The sequence below is a fragment of the Anabrus simplex genome, chromosome 2 (assembly GCF_040414725.1).
Source record: "Anabrus simplex isolate iqAnaSimp1 chromosome 2, ASM4041472v1, whole genome shotgun sequence".
Classification (NCBI taxonomy): Eukaryota; Metazoa; Arthropoda; class Insecta; order Orthoptera; family Tettigoniidae; genus Anabrus; species Anabrus simplex.
The window spans coordinates 1,106,295,644-1,106,318,073 of record NC_090266.1 but is presented as its reverse complement, the minus strand read 5'-3'; the positions used below and the strand labels follow the sequence as shown (position 1 = coordinate 1,106,318,073).

Genomic DNA, 22,430 nt, shown 5'->3' with positions numbered 1-22,430 from the left:
CTGGAACCCGTCATAACAAAAGAAACAAAAGATTGGTGAACAGGAGCAGAAAGGGAGGAACCAGAGCGGGTATTACTGCTTTAAGAGGAGGACAAATACTTAACATGGAATGAACTGTATAGTGGTCTGCCTTCAGTGAGCAGTCTGTATACCTGTATCAGTTTGTGATACATTAATAGTTTATCAGGTTTCAGCCATGAAATAGTGCAATAGTATGGGGTGACATGTGTATCATTCATAACTCAGATTATATATAAATTTAAGGCAAGAATTAAGCGCTCACAGAAGTTTCAAAGTCTGCTCCTTTGTTACATCTACAAGAATAATGTCACAGTAGTCAAGGATGTGAAGCACTAGTGTTTGTGTAAGTTTGACTCTCATATTAAGTGGCAAAATATTGCTGTTTCATTTAAAAGAATGTAGTCTCGAAAATACCTTTTTACAGGGACTTTTAATATGTTCAGAACAATATAAAGTTTTGTCCATTGTTACTCCAAGATTTCGCACTGTTTTGCTGAATGGAATAACTCGGCCATTCAGTATAACTGGAAGAATAGTTTCATCTCGTAGTAGTGTAGTCAACAATTTTTAAGAGTTAATAATAATTGCTTGAGTCTTGGAGAGGTTAAGGAGGAGAAAGTATTAAGTCGCTGAAAGTTGGTGTTCATGTCTGTTACAGCTTGAGGCAAATCAGGGGTCTTACAGCGACAGTATATTGTAAGCCATCCACATAATCATAGCTACAATTATTTTAAATTAGGTGATATGTTGTTTACATACAGAATTAAGAGCAAAGGTCCTAAATACTGCCCTGTGGGGTGCCTTCCTGGGTAGCCAGTGGGAAATTTTCAATTTATATAAGAATATTATTAATATCCTGCACATGCTACAAACTGTAGAACTCTGTAGAAGATGCAAAATTAAGATGAATAAAGAGTTCAAAGAGAGGGCCAAAGAAATCAGTCAGAGATCACAGTGAAATAATAGAAACATGCACATGTATTTTTTGGAAGTACCGTAGTGATAGTTAAGGAGGCATGCAATGTTACTTTTAACATTGTAAACCACAGTAAAAGTTGACTTTGAATATCTATTTGTAATGGGAGGGGGGGAAAGGGACTAAACCCGTGATATTCCAGGAATGTACTTCAACCAGGGACATACAGCAAATTTCAGGGATATCTCGTTAACTGTTAGCTTTGTAACAACTTTGGTTTGTGATCCTATTCTGCCTATTGTGGTTTTGAATTCCTTGTTTTTGGAGGACTATGACTATTGTAAATGAACCGTTTTATTCAGTGTTAAAATAATACCTTCTTTTTTTTTTCCCTTAGGATCTGGAGAAAAGTCTGGCTGCACAGAAAATATTAATGCAGCAGCAACAGGAAATGGAAGCAGAATCTGTGGAACTTCATGAATTTCTGCAAGCTGAAAAGCTGACCCTTTCTGAAGCACTACAGGAGGGAGAAGGCGAGGTATGGAACTCCATGACTTGCATAAGTGAGCTGTGTCGCTCAGTAAAATGGGACTTATTTAAATTTAAGTTTTGCTGCCATAATTGTTTTCAGGAAATGTTCCACCATTAGCAGATATAATGATATTTTGTATACAAGAGTGTGGAGCATTCAAGGACATTGAATTTTTCTGACTACTGTATTATGCTGTGGGAATAAATTAAATGTGATATGAAATTTAACTTGTAGTTCAGTAATGAGGTTTGATATTTTGTTAAAGTGGAAGCCACACACTAACTGGCAGAATGGAATAAAATGATACACAGAGCAATATCCATACCAATGAACAACAAAATACAAACAATAAAACAAAATGCAAAAGAAAACAACAATCGACCTTGTGAAACGTGAAACATTGCTTCATATCCTACATGCTACTGGCATGGATAGTAGAGATATCCGAATTATTGCCAACCTGTATTGGAATCAGACCGTCTCAGTTAAGGTTGACAGCACAAACAGCTATGCTATTGAAATAAAGCAAGGTGTGAGACAAGGCTGTGTTCTGCAACCTTACCAAGTAGTAAACAAAACATCAAAATGAAAAAGCACAATACTTACCATAAGGGCAGTAGCACAAAACACGAAGCGTGGAGGGCAAAAGCCTAAAGGAAAAGGCCAGGGTCTTACATAAACGTTGACAGGTTGCCAGGTCAATATTACTAACTACTAAATGACGCACAAGATTAAATTTAAAATAAGGAAAATTTACTTAGTAAATAAAATTTGAAAATCGGTATAATATAAGAACAGTTAAATATATATATCTCTTTTTCTTAGAAAAATTAAAACGCAATTAAACTAAAAGAGAGAAACAGTATTTTAAAATAAAATTGAAATTAAGATGAAATGAAATTAACATAGGCTTCCACCAAAATTAAAGTTGGAAAATTCATAACTAATACCATTAAATAAATTAGTCAAATTCGTTATCTTACATACAGAAAGATTGAAAATTTTGTTTTAAAAATTGGTTGCAACCGATATGTGGGCCCGCGATATAAATTCTGTTTAAAATTGAAATTTGCTACACTACTAACAAGTAAGAGGACACACGCCGAAAAACACACACACAATAGCATACAATAATAAATTAGTGGCTCCAACCGCGAATAAAAATCTACATAATTAAAGGAAACCAGATTAAATTATAATAAAACAAAGGTGGAAAACTATCCCAACCAAATAAGAAAATATCAATGGAAAAGATACATAATGCGTACCCACATAATAATAGAACTCGAAGCACACCCCAGGAGCGACATTTACCGACGCCAAGCCATAATTTCATTATAATCATCAAAGCCACCAAAATTAATAACGTGTCATCAGATAAGATAAGAGAGGGATGACCATTACGTAATAATAATAAGAACGGCAAGAAGCCCAAACAAAGAGCAGAATGAGACAGGCAAACGTAAGGAGATTGGCATATTTTAAGTTCAATATCGACCAGCAAATTTCAATTTTTTACAGACTCAACCGTATTAAAATCATAGTAATAAATTTTTTAATTACTCCCATGAGTTATAGTACGAAATTACATTTCCTTTTGTTAAACAGTACGCGAACTGCCTAAATAATTTAGGATGGAGGGGGCTTTGGATCACACTAAGATGCATACATGAGGTGTCATTTAATTTAAGTCCCAACAATGCAAATAATGATCACATCCAAATAATTACCAAGTCGAGGCAATAGTACCAGTTAGAAGGTAAATACGAACAACGAAGAAAATTAGGGAGGAAAATAAAATTAAATGAACAGAATAATAATAATAATAATAACGTCGAAAATAATAATGATAATAAACACCACCAAGAATGAGTAGGCAAACAAGATACGAACCACAACACAGTAAGATTAAACAACACCCACGAACTACAGCCTCATACACGCATACCTAGCGATTCCAAGTTCCCGTAAAATTTTGTTACATACTTTTACAAATTTAAATCCTATCCGTTACAGTAAATTTTGTTACCAGACGTTTACAGTTTTTGATTAACAAATAGACGTTTCGAAGATGTGCTCCTTGGCTGTACGAGATCACTTGAAAAATGTATGCTTTCCAGTACTTACTTGAGTAAAGGTAAGATATCCAACTTACAACACATTTTGCACTTCCCATCTAGTTAACGGTAAACACTCACACAAAGTTTTCTACTTACGGTAATGAAATACAATGGTTGGTGCTCACGTTAATATTGAAAAGAACAAAGGGCATAGCCCTAATAGCACCGCACTCATCCTGGCGATTCACTCTCCATTATTAGCACTTTCTGGCAACATGAAGTTGTCTTCATACGAGCACGTCTAATCACAGCCATGTTGAATGCTCAAACACAGTAGACCGACTGGCTCGCTCTCTCTGAGCATGCCGGAAGTTCACAGCTGCTCCCAACAATCAAAGTCGCACACTGCGCATGATGCACGGCCATCGATCAAAATCGACCCACTCAGATCAGTCCAGCAAATACGTAACAAGAGAAATAGTTTGAATTAAGTGTGCATGGAAAATATGGAAAATTCCACAACTAGATGACAGTTTCAAACAATGAGCGATAGATAACGTCTTGTTTCACAAGTACACATGTCAGAAATATAAATTAATTCTCGTAGATGTTTCCAAGTTGTAATTCCATGATGCCAAATAAATATTAGTTCCCATTTTCACGTCACAGTTCTATCCCCACTCCTCTTAAATATTTACTCAGAAAGGGTATTTTCTGAAGCACTAGAAGGAAAACAGGAAGGCATCTTTGTTAAAGGGATCACAATAAATAATCTGCTATATGCAGATGATACTGTTCTGCTTTCAACAAGTGCCGAAGATCTGCAGACATTACTAAACTGTGTGGACGAACACAGTACTGCAGCAGGTCTGTGTTTAAACACGGAAAAAAGACCAAAGTAATGATCGTAAGCAGACATGTCATTCAACCTGTTAACTTGACACTAACTGGCACATCACTAGAGCAAGTTCAAGGCTTTAAGTATCTCGGCTGCGTACTTGATCACAGCTAAAACAGTTCTGTTGAAATTAGGTCCTGGATTGAACAGGCAAGAACTGCACTGAAGAGAATGAGCAAACTTCTCTGTAACAGGGACTTTAAGATCAATGTATTTTCTGTCTTTACTTTATGGTGCCGAGATTTGGACCCTAACAGAGAACACCACCATAAAACTTAGATCCTTTGAGATGTGGTGCTACCACTGATGCCTGCTCAGAATACCATGGGTTGACAGACTACATAATACTAAAGTACTCCAATGTCTGAACGAAGAGCTAGAGTTCATGCACACCATCAAAAAGAAGAAACTTGAGTACTTTAGCCATATCATTCGAAATGATAGACTCCTTAAGCTTATCTTACAAGGTAAAATTGAAAGAAGGAGAAGTAGGGGAAGAAGGAGAATATCTTGGCTACGGAATCTTCGAGAATTGTAAGGGCTCGATGCCCCCACTCTTTTCTGAGTTGTTGAGAACAAGAACCAGATCGCTCTGCTAACAGCCGACATCCAATGAGGATATGGTACAAGAAGAAGAAGAAGAAGAAGAAGAAGAAGAAGAAGAAGAAGAAGAAGAAGAAGAAGAAGAAGAAGAAGAAGAAGAAGAAGAAGAAGAAGAAGAAGAATGTAAAAAAATAAATTTAAAACTCATCTGAAAACAATAAATATATAGTTTTCAATTTTGTGAACAGAAACATGTACAAGATAGCCAATGTGTTAAAACAGCAAAGTTTGAAAATAGCATTCAGAACCTACACTACATTACAGAAACACATGATTAAATGCAGCATAAAGGATAAAAGATCAGGAGTATAGAAGCTCAAATGCCAAGAACCAAACTGCAGTACCACACATGTCGGCCAGATGAAATGTAATTTAACACCAACTAAAAAGTACACTAAAACTCAGTTGCACACAATCGACGCTGAGCCTTCTACAAACATTTATATGACAACTCCCACCATTTTGCAGACATCAACACAAATTTTAAACTGAAAATGAATGAAAATGTATTTTCCAGTCAATGACCGGGTCAGGGATGGGATGAATGAACTTGCGGCGAGGATATGAATTGTGCCAGCTGCCGGTGCAATGATTAATGACTGACAGATGAAATGAAATGATAGTGGAGAGTGTTGCTGGAATGAAAGATGACAGGGAAAACTGGAGTACCCGGAGAAAAACCTGTCCCACCTCCACTTTGTCCAGCACAAATGATAGTGGAGAGTGTTGCTGGAATGAAAGATGACAGGGAAATTTAAATTACCCGGAGAAAAACCTGTCCCACCTCTGCTTTGTCCAGCACAAATCTCACATGGAGTGACTAGGATTTGCACCATGGAGGCTCACACAAATCTTAAAGTACTATACATAAAAAATAAAAGCAAATTATAAAGGAGGCAATAATAATAATAATAATAATAATAATAATAATAATAATAATAATAATAATTGTACCAGGGTACATCTTTCCTTCCTGCTTGTTTTATGCGCCTCTACTACTATGGCCATCTCTGATAGCAACTCAGAACTTTAGAACTGTTGTCAAGTTCTCTGTCGATTGTTAGATGGCTCTAACATATATTTTGGAATGAATTCTGGAGGGACAAGCCAAAACAAAATTGTGAGAATGTTTCTATATTCAGTTTGGTAATACTATCGTTATGCTGATGTAATATTTAGGGTTTCCAAAGTTGTCCACTATATCCCTGATCCTCCTCCAATTCTACCAGCCTACCAAAAGCTAGAAAGTTAAATTCTTCATCAAACATGGTGTTCTTTGTAACTTGTGGTTGCTTAATCTTATTAACAGATATGAAGTTTTGAAACTACCACCTAATCAATACTTTATTTATGTATTGTTATTTTACAGTACCTGTTTCGACCTTCTGAAGGTCATCTTCAGCTGACTAACATAACATGTAATTAAAACATTACTGAAAATAATGAAATGGCGTATGGCTTTTAGTGCCAGGAGTGTCCGAGGACAAGTTCGGCTAGCCAGATGCAGGTCTTTTGATTTGACTCCCGTAAGTGACCTGCGCGTCGTGATGAGGATGAATTGATGATGAAGACGACAAACACACCCAGCCCACGTGCCAGTGAAATTAACAGATTAAGGTTAAAATTCCCGACCCTGCCGGGAACCGAACCCGGGACTCCTGTGACCAAAGGTCAGCACGCTAACCATTTAGCCATGGCAATTTGCAATATTCTTCGTCCTAGTTTAAGCAATCGTCTACATTAAGTGGTATGAGAGTTAAAACTTAAATACTACTGTGATGTACATGGATGACATATGTTTAAAATACAGTGTTGTTAAAATATGAATACCCACTGTTCCACATTAAGACTTATAGCTAAATCGATAAAATATTTTGAGACATAAAATGAGTTCATACGGCATATTGTACTTATGTTACTGTGTTATATCTTGTGATTAGCTGTGTTCGTCTACTGTTGGTATAATGGTACGGTTTGCTTGAAATGATGTTAAAACTTATCTTGAAGTCAAGTTTGTTGTCTAGTACTTGATGGTGTGGAACTTCGTCAATCTACATTTGAATGAAACTTATTCTATTAGGTATGGTTCACGGTGTGGGTTATTGTAGTCACGTCCTAGTTCGTGACCTATGGGCAACGGCTGAGTGGCCTAGTAAGTGGTCCTGTGATTCTGGATACCAGTTGCTATGGAATGGGAGTGGGCATCTTGGACATATTCCGAGTCGTGGCCCTCCTTGTGCTCAGGCGGCTAGGACTATACAATCCACCGGTGGCCCCTAACCTGTTAGAAGAGAGATCCTTATTTGGACTATGTGCAAACAACTTGGCGAACGAAATGGAACTCAATGGGAGCTATCTCTGTTAATGGGGCTTATGGAAGAAAGAAAGTAGAACTGGCTGAGTCAGCAAAGAGGATGCATCTGGATGTACTAGGAGTAAGTGATATTCGGGTAAGGGGAGATAACGAGGAAGAGATAGATGATTATATAGTGTACTTGACGGGTGTTAAAAGGGGAAGGGCGGATTATGGGTTAGGACTGTTTATCAAGAAAACTATTGTTAGGCTCGTAAATGAGCGTATGATGTGGGTAGATTTGGCAGTTGGAGGAATTAGGACGAGAATTGTCTCAGTGTATTCACCATGTGAGGGTGCAGATGAGGATGAAGTTGACAAGTTTTATGAAGCATTGAATGACATCATAGTCAGGGTCAACAGCAAGGATTGGATAGTGCTAATGGGTGATTTCAATGCAAGAGTTGGAAATAGAACTGAAGGATACGAAAGGGTGATTTGTTAATGTGGGGAAGATATGGAAGCTAATAGGTATGGGAAGCATTTGCTGGAATTCTGTGCTAGTATGGGTTTAGCAGTTACGAATACATTCTTCAAGCATAAGGCTATTCACCGCTACACATGGGAGGCTAGGGGTAGCAGATCCATAATAGACTATACCTTAACCGACTTCGAATTCAGGAAGTCTGTTAGGAATGTATGGGTTTTTCGGGGATTTTTCGATTATACAGACCACTATCTGATCTGTAGTGAACTAAGTATCTCTAGGCCTAGGGTAGAGAAAGTGAAATCTGTCTGCAAACGAATAAGGGTAGAAAATCTCCAGGACGAAGAAATTAGACAGAGGTACATGGTTATGATTAGTGAGAAGTTTCGAACAGTGGACAGTAAGCACGTTCAGGGTATACAAAAAGAATGGGTGGCATACAGGGATGCTGTAGTAGAAACAGCAAGGGAATACCTAGGAGCGACTGTGTGTAAAGACGGGAAAAAGCGAACATCTTGGTGGAATGATGAAGTGAGAGCAGCTTGTAAACGTAAAAAGAAGGCTTATCAGAAATGGCTCCAAACAAGGGCCGATGTTGACAGGGAACTGTACGTAAATGAAAGAAACAGAGCAAAACAAATAGTTGTTGGATCCAAAGAGAAGTCATGGGAAGATTTTGGTAATAACCTGGAAAGGCTAGGTCAAGCAGCAGGGAAATCTTTCTGGACAGTAATAAAGAATCTTAGGAAAGGAGGGAAAAAGGAAATGAACAGTGTTTTGAGTAATTCAGGTGAACTCATAACAGATCCCAGGGAATCACCAGACAGGTGGATGGAATACTTTGAAAATCTTCTCAACGTAAAAGGAAATCTTCATGGTGTCGCGAACAACCAAGCTCATGGGGAGGAAGAAAATGATGTTGGTGAAATTACGCTTGAGGAAGTGGAAAGGATGGTAAATAAACTCCATTGCCATAAAGCAACAGGAATAGATGAAATTAGACCTGAAATGGTGAAGTGTAGTAGGAAGGCAGGGATGAAATGGCTTCATAGAGTAGTAAGATTAGCATGGACAAAAGCAGTAATTGCACCTATCTATAAGCAAGGGAACAGGAAGGATTGCAACAATTATCGAGGTATCTCATTGATTAGTATACCAGGCAAAGTATTCACTGGCATCTTGGAAGGGAGGGTGGTTGAGAGGAAGTTGGATGAAAACCAGTGTGGTTTTAGACCACAGAGGGGCTGTGAGGATCAGATTTTCAGTATGCGCCAGGTAATTGAAAAATGTTATGAGAGGAATAGACAGTAGTGTTTATGTTTCCGAGATCTAGAGAAAGCATATGACAGGGTACCAAGGGAAAAGATGTTCGCCATAGTGGGGGAGTATAGAATGAAGTGTAGATTATTGAAATCAATCAAAGGCATTTATGTTTACAATTGGGCTGCAGTGAGAATGACTTTTGTGTCTGGTTATAGATATATCTAGGTAATTTATGGTATGGTTGTTTTCCGTTTCCATAGTGAATTTTATGTGTGGGTCTATTTTATTTATATTGTTCTAGTAATTTGGTTTCACTGATGAATCTTTCTTAACAGATTCTTTGTTAATAGTCATGTAACATATAAAATATATAGAAAACCCACACATACGTCCAACACAATAAAAATAGATTCTATCCACCCTAACGCACACAAAAAACAGCATACACTAAGCACGTCTACAAAATATTATTTGGCAAATTACAATTTTTAACATGGACTTTAACCATGCCATAAAACAGCTCTAAGCTGAACAATAGTGTACCTAATAGAATAAGTTTCATTCAAATGTAGATCAACGGAGTTCCACATCATCAAATACTAGACAACAATCTTGACTTCAACATAAGTGTTAACATCATTTCAAGCAAACCATACCATTATACCAACAGTAGACGAACACAGCTAATCACAAAATATAACACAGTAAGATAAGTACAATATGCCGTATGAACTCATTTGTGTCTCAAAATATTTTATCAATTTAGCTATAAGTATTAATGTGGAACAGTGGGCGTTCATATTTTAAGAACATTGTATTTTAAACATACGTCATCCATGTACATAACAGCAGTATTTAAGTTTTAACTCTCATATCACTTACTTAAACTAGGACGAAGAATATTGCGAATTGACAACGTTTTTACGTATACTATATGACATTCTTATTGTATTGGTGATGTTTCAATTACATGTTATGTTAGTCAGCTGAAGATGACCTTCAGAAAGTCGAAACCGGTACTGTAAAATAACAATAAATAAATAAAGTATTAATTAGGTGGAAGCTTCAAAACTTCATATCTGTGAATATTAAAATCAAAACGGACATGAAACTTATAGATTATGATGCTTAATCTTATCTTTGGATTGCAAAGATCTGGATGTTTCTCCCTTAGAATACCTAAGTATTTAATGTGGGTTGTTTTCTATGGCACGTTGCAACTACAATCATTACCTGAACATTTATTCGCATGGATCTTGATTTTTAAATGGTCTGGGGGTTGTAATGTTTTACTGTGCAGAAAGGTAATGTAATAGGTTTTTTTTTCATTTAATGTAAGAAAGTTATCATTCACCCATTTGTTTATTGTTTTCAGTGCTGTATTACACTTGTTAAAAGTCTTTTCCCAAGACTCTCCATTAAAAATTATTACTGTGTCATCAACATATGAGAAAATATTACCGTCTATCTGTAAATCACAAAGGTCGTTTGTATATTGCAGGAATAACACTGGTCCAAGTACTATTCCCTGTGGTACTCTGGATTGAAAAATTCTTGATTTACATATTTTATTCTGTATTTTAACTTTGTGCGCTCTGTTGTGTAGGAAACTAGCTATGAGATTGTGTGGAATAACTTGAATGCCAACTGTATCTAATTTCTGTAGTGTCATAAGCTTTCTTTAGGTCAAGAAATACTGCCATTGTCCGCTTTCTGTTATCAAGTGATTTGTACAAATGATCCGTTAGGGCATAAATCTCATCTTCAGTTTCTAATCCTGTTCTAAATCCATACTGGTTTGGAGGTAATATTATGTTCAACTAAAAAGTTTATGATCCTAACTTTAATACATTTCTCTAATAGTTTTGAAAGGTGTGAAGTTACAGATACTGGGTCTAAAATTTTCCATGTTGTCTTTGGATCAAGATTTGTATGTGGGGGAAATTATTGCAATTTTGAAGCTATCTGGGAATGTTCCAGTCAACTGTGACAGATCAAAGATATGTGCTAGTGGTTTGAGTACGTATGGTCCTATTTATTTAATTTTCCTAGCAGATATTTTATCATGTACACATGCTGATTTCATTCCTGTATCAGTGATTAATTAATTAATTAATTTCATTTTCTAATACTGGTTGTAAAGGCAATGATTTATTGGTACAGGAGATTTTATTGCCTTCCAGATCATTTGTTGTTAAATGTGGGCCTTTATTTTCTATGGACTGTGCTAATTTTGTTCCAGTTTGTGTGAAATAATCTACAAATACATCTGCAATGGAAACTGGTGCAGAACTTTTATTTCTTCCTACTCTTTCATTAATAATCTTCCACTTATCACTGGGGTTTGAGACAACTGCAGCAATCTTATTGCAGAAATATGTTTCCTTTGCTGCCTTAACTAGTCCGTTGATCCCGTTTCTATATTGTTTGTGTCTATTAATTAATTCTGTGTCAGAGGTTTGTTTGCGAATTGTTCGCTGCTTTACGAGGTGCTGATGTAATTTCTCTTATGCGTATGGACGTAAGGATACCTCTGGTTATCCAAGGAGTCTGTTTCTTAAATTTAGATCGATTGCTAATTTGTTTGATGGTAGTATTTTCTTCAATATACTTTGTTACGATTCCGATAAATTTGTCCATGGCTACATTTACATCTGTTTCCAGCATTATCGTAATCCACTGTTCATTTTTTGTGTTCTTTTTTAATTTTTCATATTGGATGGTTGACACTAGTGTGTCATTCAATATTGGTTCCCGGTTCTTTGTCTCATAACCAAGGAGAAATACTGGTTCGTGGTCACTGATGCGAGTTATTGGTACAGCTGCAGAGAATGTTAGCTTAGTGGATTTGACATACATGTGATCTATACATGTTTTGGAGTAACTTATTATCCTTGTGAGAATGTTTACATGTGGAAGGAATTCAGTTTTGCTCAGTACATTAGTGTATTCTTTACTATATTTGCTATATTCCGATCCAGGTGACAATGTTTATATCACTGACTATTATCGTATATTTACAGTAGTTGGGGGGATATTTATAATTGTGTTGTCAACTTCCGAAATGAATGATCTAACACCTGTAGATGGGGTTCTGTAGATTTCTAAAATAGAGTATGAATCATTATTGTATTAGAAATTTATGATCCTTGCATTTGCAGATGGTAGTGTGTGGATTACAGGTATATTATGATAAATGTTTGAACGAATGTAGATTTTAAGACTATCATGAGTTGAATTAACAGGAGGAGCAAAATATTTATTATAATTTGATATTTTAAAAGGTATATCTTATATCAACGGTGTTTCTGAGGGAATGATAACATCTATTGAGAATCTAATCTCATCTAACAGGCAGAGTCGCTTATCAAAGTTGGTCTTAATTCCAGTTATGTTGAGATGCATGACATTCATATCTCTATTTTTGGCATTGTTGTTGAGGACATTAATGCAGTCAACAGACTGAGTTTGTAAGCTTCTGTATACAAAATTCATGCTGTGGTTTTGGGTGAATCTCTACTTGTCTGGTTGTGTTACTCTAGTTGTTATCTGACTGTAATGAAATAGGGAGCTACTTTCTCTACTGCTACTCCAAGCTGGTTCGTATCCTTGTGGGCTGGGCTTAGTGTATCCTTATTATAATATAGGTTATGAGTAGTGGAAGCCTTTACCCCGATTGTCCTTGATAGTAATAGTAAGTGTATTCTTGTATTTCTTCTCAGATCCTTAGACTAAAGCAACAGCTGATGCAGAGAGAAGCAGACTTACAGCGGCAGCAAGAAGAGTGCAAGCATCTAGTCCGCATCAGTGAGCAGAGGAGGTGAGAATCTAGCAGTCTCATTAACCTGTTCTCACCTCATAAGGAAACCTAGATTTTTCTTAAACCCCAGCCAAAGATTTTTTTTCATTGTGTGTGCAGGCATTTTTGTTTGATGGCATGTTGGCTGCCTGCATGTCAATTTCAACCTGCTAGGTGGCAGAAAAGCTAGTACTCTATTGCTGAGTTTTAATTTCTTTTGGTAATCACCAAATGTGTCCCCAGATATATTTTAAATGTCAACATCGTATGAAATGGAGTATCGAATGGACTTTCTTCCTCCCTTCAAAATCTTGACTACTCCTTCCAGGTTTGTACTGAAAGAGCTTGTTAGAAATTTCTGCTAGTTCCAGTGCACAGGTCCAATGCTGACAAATTTTGGAATTCCTGAGCTATATGTGAAATTGTGTAACGTTGCTCCCTTAAAAAAAAAAAAAACACCAAAGCAAATATGAGTGCCCTAAGTAAGGCTCATCATTGCTGCAAACTTGACTAGTTATATGTTAAAATCACTAAACATTACCAAAACAAACTCTCTCGGTGCATTGATCAAAGAACTTGAGATGTAGTAGTGTCCTTCATACAGCCGTGTGAAATAAATGATTATATTCATAAGTCAGTTTTCAAGCCCACCAAGGAAATAACAAGAAAAGAAAAAAAAAAACCTACATGTATACATTTCCTGGTGCCAGACTGAGTAGATTAGGCGGCTGAGGCGCAAGTCCTTCTGACCCTAGGCGGTTGAGGCGCAAGTCCTTCTGAGCCCAACTCTGCAGGATCAATCCTGGCTCAGTCAGATATATTTTAAGGTGCTCAAATATGTCAGCCTCGTGTTGTTAGATTTACTGGCATGGAAAAGAACTCATTTTAGGACAAACTTTTGGTACCTCGGTGTCTCCTAAAACTGTAAGAAATGTAGTTAGTGGAACATAAAACCAATAACATTATTATTATTATTATTATTATTATTATTATTATTATTATTATTATTATTATTATTATTATTATTATTATTATTACATTTCTTGCCTTTATGTTGATATGTACAATTATTATTACTGTATTCTGAAAATGAGAGACTCATCTTAATTGTATGAATTTGAAAAGTTCATGACCTTAGTTAGCAAGTTTGTTGAGATCGACTATCAGCAGCTTCTAAGCCACAGCAAAATTAGGTGTATGTTTATTTCCAGCTGTGGAGAGAATGCTTAAACTATTTTCAGTTTGGAAATCATACTTTCTTTCACAGGCAACAAAATCTGTCCTAATAAAATCAGGATTTTCTTTGAAAATGAGTTCTCTGAACTGTATCTGTGGTTTCTTTCATTTCACTATGCACATCTTTCATAACAAAATGTCAACAGTTGAAAAAGAAAATAATTCTGTAGTAGAAGTCCAGCTTTGACCTCACTAAATGATGAGTCGATAAACAATTCATGCCTCTTAAAGTCAAGCAGTCTTTGAATTCCCTCTCTGAAAATTGTTTCCAGAGTGAATGAAAAGTGTTTTCAGAAAATGTTGTTGGTTTTTATGAAATTTGTATTGGATATCTGGAAAGGAATATAAGTGTTTTAAGCTGATGAAACTTTAATCTATAAAAGATATCAAGTTTAAAGGAGTCCTTCCTTGTCTCAAATATTTACAATCCAAAGGTGTGAGCACAGATGATTGTAAACTTTTTGAACAGTTCTGCAAAGTTCAGAAGTATACTGCCATTTCTGATGTAGGAAAAATTTCCATGCAGAATAAGCAGTGGAGTTAACTTTTAAAAGTCCGGCTCAATGGAAAAGTGGTTAGCGTGCTGGCCTTTGATCACAGGGATCCCAGGTTCAATTAGGGAAGGCCCATAATGTAGGGACTGAAAATTTACCAGTTTTATTTTACTATTCAAAGTTGCAATGCAACGACTGAAAAAGTTCTTTGTCAAATTAACGTCTAGTGGACAAAAGAGTGATAGAGTCAGTTGAGGGAATCATAGTTGTGAATCATAATTTCAATACATGATAACAGGAATACTAATGTAAAAACATACCAAGTTCAAAGCCCTCTTTTCTTCCAGCATGGATAACAACCAGTTGTACTGTAGGTGGATAGATCATTCCTTCAACACCACCTCCTACTTTCTATGGCACATTAGATTAGTAGAATTTTACACGTAAACAGTTTCTCTCTTCTTTCAAAAGTAAGTGCTGTCAACAAGTATCAGTATAAAATGGCTGCTATGACTTCAGCATGTTCATCTACACAAGAGGAAGGTATGTAATATGACTCTTTCACTTAATGCTTCATTTGTCCTCCATTATGTGAAAAGTCCTCCTTTCTTAGAAACAATGTCCCCCTTGAAAATTTCCTTGTGATCGATCACCTTACTAATATTACATGAAAATACACTGCAGGGGTTTTAAGTGAAATACTCCTCTGAAGTTAATTCTTGGTGTTAAAATTTTAAAATGACGACAGATCCCTTAACAGCGGAGACCAGGAGAACCATTGATAGAACACTGCCACAAGTATGTCATAGTGCCTTTTCTCTTACTACCCAGTCAATAACAGGAAAACTAATGTAAAAACATACCAAGTTCAAAGCCCTCATTTCTTCCAGCAGTTGTACAGTAAGTGGACATCAACATCACTCCAACTTTCTGAGGCATAGTTCATAATCCTGAAATAGTAATCCACATTTGACTCTAAATCATATAATGAAATTACAGTATTCTATGGTGTTTTTTTCTTTTTTTCAGTCTCATAATGGTATATGAATATTCAACATTCATAAAAATCCAAGTCTCATCCATGAAAATGACAGGTTTATGGTTCTTTATGGAAGTCATAGTAATAATAAGCTTAAAAGAGCAGTATGCATGCCCAAAACATTTCTGAGAAGTTATCTTACCTGAATGTAATCTAAGATAAGTAATCTCATAGTGGATTCCTTGTGAAGTTACCTTGCCCTGATATTATTTACCGTACATAAACCTTGGAATGGCTTCCTTAGTAAATCCATCAATATTGGTGCATGCTTGACAAGTCCAGCGCCGAGCAAGTGGCTGTGCGGTTAGGGTCACGCAGCTTTGAGCTTGCATTTGGGACATAGTGGGTTCGAACCCCACTGTTGGCAGCCCTGAAGATGGTTTTTCGTTGTTTTCAATTTTCACACCATGCAAATGCTGGGGCTGTACCTTAATTAAGGCTACGGTCACTTCCTACCCACTCGTAGCGCTTTCCTATCCCATCGTCGCCATAAGATCTATCTGCGTCAGTGAGACATAAAGTAAATTGCAAAAGAAAACAAGTTGAGCACCTTTCTTAGAATTTATTATCACTCTCATGAGTGTGGCGAATTCATGCTGTAATAATATACAAAAGCGAATATAAAAAAATACATGTGAATCGGTCGGAGCTAAAAGGTAATATGTCAGTTCTTACAACTTTTCAGGAGAAGCAAAAAACTTGCACTGTTTAAACTGTTTTATATATTTGTATCAGAAGATTTCTATGTTATAGATAATGAAAAGACACTTCACTGAGACAAACGTTGACAGTAAATTGCTATATACAGTTGAGAAATAAACATTAACAATTTTCGGACTTAATGCCTTTTAGCTCTGTATAAATTAAATGACCATTGAAATGGATATGCGGAAACATTGTGTAATGTAGATTTAGTCTTGAATGATGTTTCTAGGTGTGTAGTGCAGTACATTTCATGAAAATTTGTTCAACATCCAATCTGGCATCTAAGTATTGCATTTCTTTCCCAGCATAATGCGAAGATTTCACCGGGAATGATCTGATGTGCTCATCAATGCTCTGAATCACATTTGCAGAAATCTTGTTCACAGCTGGTGTTCTGCCCCTCTTGTCTATCGGTTGTTCACCCCTAAGCAGACTTCGTGTCAGATTAAACACTCGTTTTGTCCCTATAGCGTGTAAGCTACGCCCCATCCATAACAAAGTATTGAAAACTTGCAATGCGTCTGTTTTCTTGTAGGCCATCTTTTACCCTAGGTCTGCGCTGTTTAACTTGCACCGCTTTGATGAGACCCTGTAAGTATACATCTTGTGTGCTTTTGTCTGGCATATTGTGAAAGGCCGTGAAAATACCATTTTTCATATCATCCCCTATAGTTTGGAAACATTTCCTCTGACATCTGGAAACAAGATTCGTAAAAATACTAACCATGCTGAAATAGTGCACTGTATTCATTACCGGAAATGTGCCTTAGTGACAAACCATGGCATGATAAACTAACCAAACTACTTACCTGCAGTCGTCTCCTATTGTCTTTTCATTCACAACATTTCCACTATGATTTATGTATTTTAAACCTTTCACTATAGCACGTTTGATTACATTCTTTTTATGGGAAGTGTCATTCCTTTTCCGTTTTGGCGACATGACAAACCCCTCTTCCACGTTTTATCAATGTAAACAATGACAATATTATAGCGCAAAATTGCCGAGGAGTTGCAGAGAAAGAAATTTAGGTCGTGCATGTCGGTGGTGCCAACATTAGATTCAAGATACGGCGCTATAAGGAATCAACTCAGAGTTAATTCTTTCTTCCACCATATAACAATTCATGGTACATGATTCAGGCAAGAGGGAGAAGTCTGACTTGATTCCTTCTTTCACCATTCAAAGCGCATCACATTGGTTATATATTCGCTTAGGAAAAAAAAAAAAAAAAGACATATTGTGACTTATTACCCTTTAGCTCCGACCGATTCATATATGCCCCTCGCTCCTCATCTTGCCTAGTGGCCTCATTTTATAAGCTATTTTAAATTTCATTTTTGTTCCGTGTTGAAGTGCTATTATCTATATATATAAAATAACTTGTCCTGACTGACTGACTGACAGATTCATCATCGCCGAGCCAAAACTACTGGACATAAGGAAATGAAATTTTGGGGATATATTTATATTAAGATGTAGGTGCTCGCTAAGAGAGGATTTCCGTCGCCAAGGGGATAAAAAGGGGGGGGGGGGTGAAATTTTAAAATGAGTGTATCTATATCTCAAAACTTTAAAAGTTTACAGATGTGAAAATTGGTATTTAGAATCTTCTTTAAAAATAAGGAAACACATATTTTTTGGTTTTCAGAAAATCCCAATAGGAGGGGTGAAAAAGGGTGAAAATGGGGTTAAATGCCTTTAATCAGGATACCGGTATTTATATCTCAGAAACTGAAGATATTACAGACCTGAAAATTGGTACTTTTGATCGCTTTTAAAAATAAAGTAACACGTATTTTTTTGTTTTTGGGAAATCCAATTAATAGGAGGTTGAAAAGGGAGGTGAATTTTTAAAATGAGTGCATCTGTATCTCAAAACTTTTAAAGTTTACAGATGTAAAAATTGGTATTTAGAATCTTCATTAAAAATAAAGACATGCGTATTTTTTTGTTTTTGGAAAATCCCAATAGGAGGGGTGAAAATGGGTGAAAAAGGGGTTGAATGCCTTTAAAGAGAATACTTATATCTCAGAAACTGAAGATATTACAGATCTGAAAATTGGTGTTTGGGATCTCCTTTATAAATAAAGAAACACATTTTTTTTTGTTTTTGGAAAATCCAATTAATGGGGGGGAGGGGGTGAAAAGGGGGTGAATTTTTAAAATGCGTGTATCTATATCTCAAAACTTTGAAAGTTTATAGATGTAAAAATTGGTATTTAGAATCTCCTTTAAAAATAAAGAAACACTTTTTTTTGTTTTTTTTTGTTTTTGTTTTTGTTTTTGGAAAATCCCAATAGGAAGGGTGTTAAAAGGGTGAAAGAGGGGTTGAATGCCTTTAATGTGGCTACTTATATTTCAGAACCTGAAGATATTACAGACCTGAAAATTGGTGTTTGGGATCTCCTTTAAAAAACACTTATTTTTTTGGAAAATCCAATTAATGGGGGGGGGGGGGTGAAAAGGGGGTGAATTTTTAAAATGCGTGTATCTATATCTCAAAACTTTGAAAGTTTATAGATGTAAAAATTGGTATTTAGAATCTCCCTTAAGAGTAAAGAAAAATGTATTTGTTTGTTTTCGGAAAATCCCAATAGGATGGGTGGAAAAGGGTGAAAAAGAGGTTGAATGCCTTTAATGAGGCTACTTATATTTCAGAACCTGAATATATTACAGACCTGAAAATTGGTATTTGGGATCTACTTTAAAAATAAAGAAACATGTATTTTTTCATTTTTGGAAAATCCAAAAAATGGGCGGTGAAAAGGGGGATGAATTTTTAAAATGAGTGTGTCTACATCTTAAAATTTTAAAAGTTTACAGATGTAAAAATTGGTATTTAGAATCTCCCTTAAAAATAAAGGAACATGTATTATTATTATTATTATTATTATTATTATTTTTTTTTTCCTGTAAATCCCAATAGGAGGGGTGTAAAAGGGTGAATAGTGGGTTGATGCCTGTAATGAGGATGCATATATCTCAGAAACTGAAGATATTACAGAATTGAAAATATGTATATGGGATCTCCTTTAAAAATAAAGAAACATGCAGTTTTTTGCTTTTGGAAAATCCAATTAATAGCGGTTAAACAGGAGTGAAAAATTGGGGTGAATTTTTTGAAAGACTATATCTACAGAATATCTGAGAAACGTAAAATGTTACAGACGTTAAAAGTGGGTATTTGGAATCTCCTGTAAATGTAAAGAAACATAGGTGATTTGTTTTTGGAAACTCCACTTAATGGAAACTAAAAAGGGGTGAAATTCTAAAATGAGAATTTCTACAGTATATCTCAAAAAACTTAACATGTTACAGAAGTGAAATATAGTATTTTTTTATCTCTATTAAAAATAAAGAAACGTGTATTTTTATTTTTCGGAAATACCACTTGGGTTGCGGTGGGGGGGGGGGGGGTAAAAGTGAGTGAAAATGGTGTTGAATTCTTTTAATTAGGCTACTGATATCTCAAAAATGAAGATGTTACAGACGTGAAATTTCATATTTGGAATCTGCTTTAAAAGTAAAGAAACACATATTCTCGGAAATGCAATGAAGGGGGGGGGGAGGAGGGTGTGAAAGAATTGAAAAATTAATTGAGTTAATTGTATGAGAATACATACATCTAATAAAAACTAAAGTTGTTACAGACGTGAAAATTGGCATTTTGATCTCCTTTAAAAACAGTGAAAAGCACGTTTTGCGGTGGAAACCATCTTGGGGGGCAGGAGTGAAAAGGAGTTGAATTCCTTTCATGAGGACACATAAATCAAAAGCTGAAGAAGTTAGAGTCGTGATAATTGGTATTTAGAAGATCCTTTACTATTAAAGAAACAAGTATTTTTTTTGTTGGAAAATTCACTTGGGGGGGGGGGGGTGGAGTGTGAAAGGAAGTGAAAAAAGTGAATTATTTTTATGGGGATACTTATATCTCAAAACTGAAGGTAATAGACGTGAACATTGGTGTTTGGAATCTCCTTTAAACATAAAGAAACACATCTTCTTTTAATTTAACGGCGGTGGGGTGTAAAAGGAGGTGAGACCAATTGATTTTACTGTTCATAATGTACTTATAAAGAGCCTCAGTTGCTTAGGCGGCAGTGCGCCGGCCTCTTGGAGCTGGGTTCCGTGGTTCAAATCCCGGTCACTCCATGTGACATTCGTGCTGGACAAAACAGAGGCGGGAAAGGTTTTTCTCCGGATGCTCCGGTTTTCCCTGTCATCATTCATTCCAGCAACACTGTCCAATATTTCATTTCATTTCTCATTCATCGATCATTGCCCCAGAGGAGTGCTTCGACAGCCGGCACAATTCCTATTGTCGCCGCTAGATGGGGCTTTATTCATTCCATTCCTGACCCTATCGAATGACTGGAAACAGGCAGTAGTTTTTCGATGTACTTATTCTTATCATAAACCGATCATTTTTAATCCTTCCGGGGTTCGTTTTCAACAGCCATCTTTTCCTTCGGAGAACGTTCTTAGATTACAGTATATTCTCCATTGTTTACCTGTATAATAAGGTCAATAATGCACGGAAGTATGTCATTCGTATCGTCAGAGATCCCGCACACTTGCCTACACGCGACAATGGTGCTGGTCACATTGTCAAAAATGGGATTGGGTGTTTGTGCCATCTTCAATATTAGAAGTCATCTTAGGTAGAGCCACATCCTCATAGTTGTGAAGGTTGCCTAATATGTCGTCAGCTCAAAAATCTGCACCAGGCCTCTCTGGAGGCCACATGTCATTCTCATCGTCATCTCATGAAAGATTGTGTTCTGTTCAGCTTCCCCAAAGAAAATTCTCACGTTTCGCCACTATGAAACATGTGTCTTGATATTCAAAAACTGAAGTTTTCTTCTCATCCAATTGTGTGTTACTGTTTGTGTTCCAGGCAGGAAAGCCTTGCTTTTCAGGCTCGACTAAATGGTCTGGAGAAGCGCAGCAAGGAGCTCCTGTTACAGCAAGGGGCAGCCGTGTCTGGTGCAGCTGTTGCACTCTCTGGTCTCACCTCAAGGCTCGACGGACTCGTAGAGCAACTCGTCTCCTCCTACAATATCTCGGAGAAGGACCTGGAGGTAGTGGGAGCCGGGATCAATGGGCGAAATATGGCAGTTAGTAGGATGGCGTAGTGCTGTGCTCTTTTCCTCTCTCAACTTCTCTTGCATGGCTTCTTAATGTGACTCCTGAATTTCTAGTTGCCAAGAGGTTGCATGTTTTACTTAGTGCTTTGTTTGATTCTAACATAGTCACTTGAAAGAGTAGTATGTTGGAGGTTAAGTATGTTTGCTTTCCACGTAAGCATATGTCATTGTAACAAATTTCTGGGGACATTTAAATTATTTTGTTAAATTGGTCAGTTGAAATGAAGTGGCGCGTGGCTTTTAGTGCAGGGAGGTGTCCGAGGACTTTGGCTCGCCAGGTGCAGGTCTTTTGATATGACGCCTGTAGGTGACCTGAACTTCGTGATGAGGATGATATGATGCTGAAGACGACACATACACTCAGCCCCCGTGCCAGCGGAATTAACCGGTGATGGTAAAAATTCCCGACCCTTCCGGGAATCGAACCCGGAACCCATGTGACCAAAGGCCAGTACGATAACTATTTAGCCATGGAGCCGGACATTGGTCAGTTAATAATTGTAGACAGAGTGAAAATGGTGCATTCTTGTCTAATTAATAAAATTAGTATTTCATTTAGAATGGTCGTGGAAAACCAGAGTAAAAAACTAAATAAAATGTTAAAACAAGATCAAGCAATTATCGTTTCATGACACGGCATAAGCACGAAAGTCTACAAGTATGGGCCATGAAAGCATCAATGTTAATATTATTTTACACTATGCAATGTATGGCTGGCTTTAAATATGTATATAAAAAAGTTGTATGGTTTTAAGTGTAGCTTCAAATAGCGGAGAAAGAAATAAAGCCATGTGGATATGTTAAAACACTAGTTCGAGGAGGAGGAGGAAGTAACTGGGTACCTTACTCTGGCTCAGGATCCTCACCTTAACTGGAAGCACCCCCTGTGGGTGGGGGACGCAGGCGTAGAATACACCCACGTTATCCCCTGCC

At 36.6% G+C, this 22,430-nt stretch overlaps 1 protein-coding gene across 1 annotated transcript in view; it reads left to right on the top strand.

Annotated features, from left to right (window-relative positions):
* corn (cornetto) overlaps positions 1–22,430 on the top strand; it is a 552,907-nt gene that overhangs the window by 405,104 nt on the left and 125,373 nt on the right. The window contains exons 6-8 of the mRNA XM_067142064.2: positions 1,335–1,475; positions 12,796–12,893; positions 21,248–21,467. Of these exons, the coding sequence (XP_066998165.2) occupies positions 1,335–1,475; positions 12,796–12,893; positions 21,248–21,467 (459 nt within the window). The remainder of the gene's footprint in view (positions 1–1,334; positions 1,476–12,795; positions 12,894–21,247; positions 21,468–22,430) is intronic.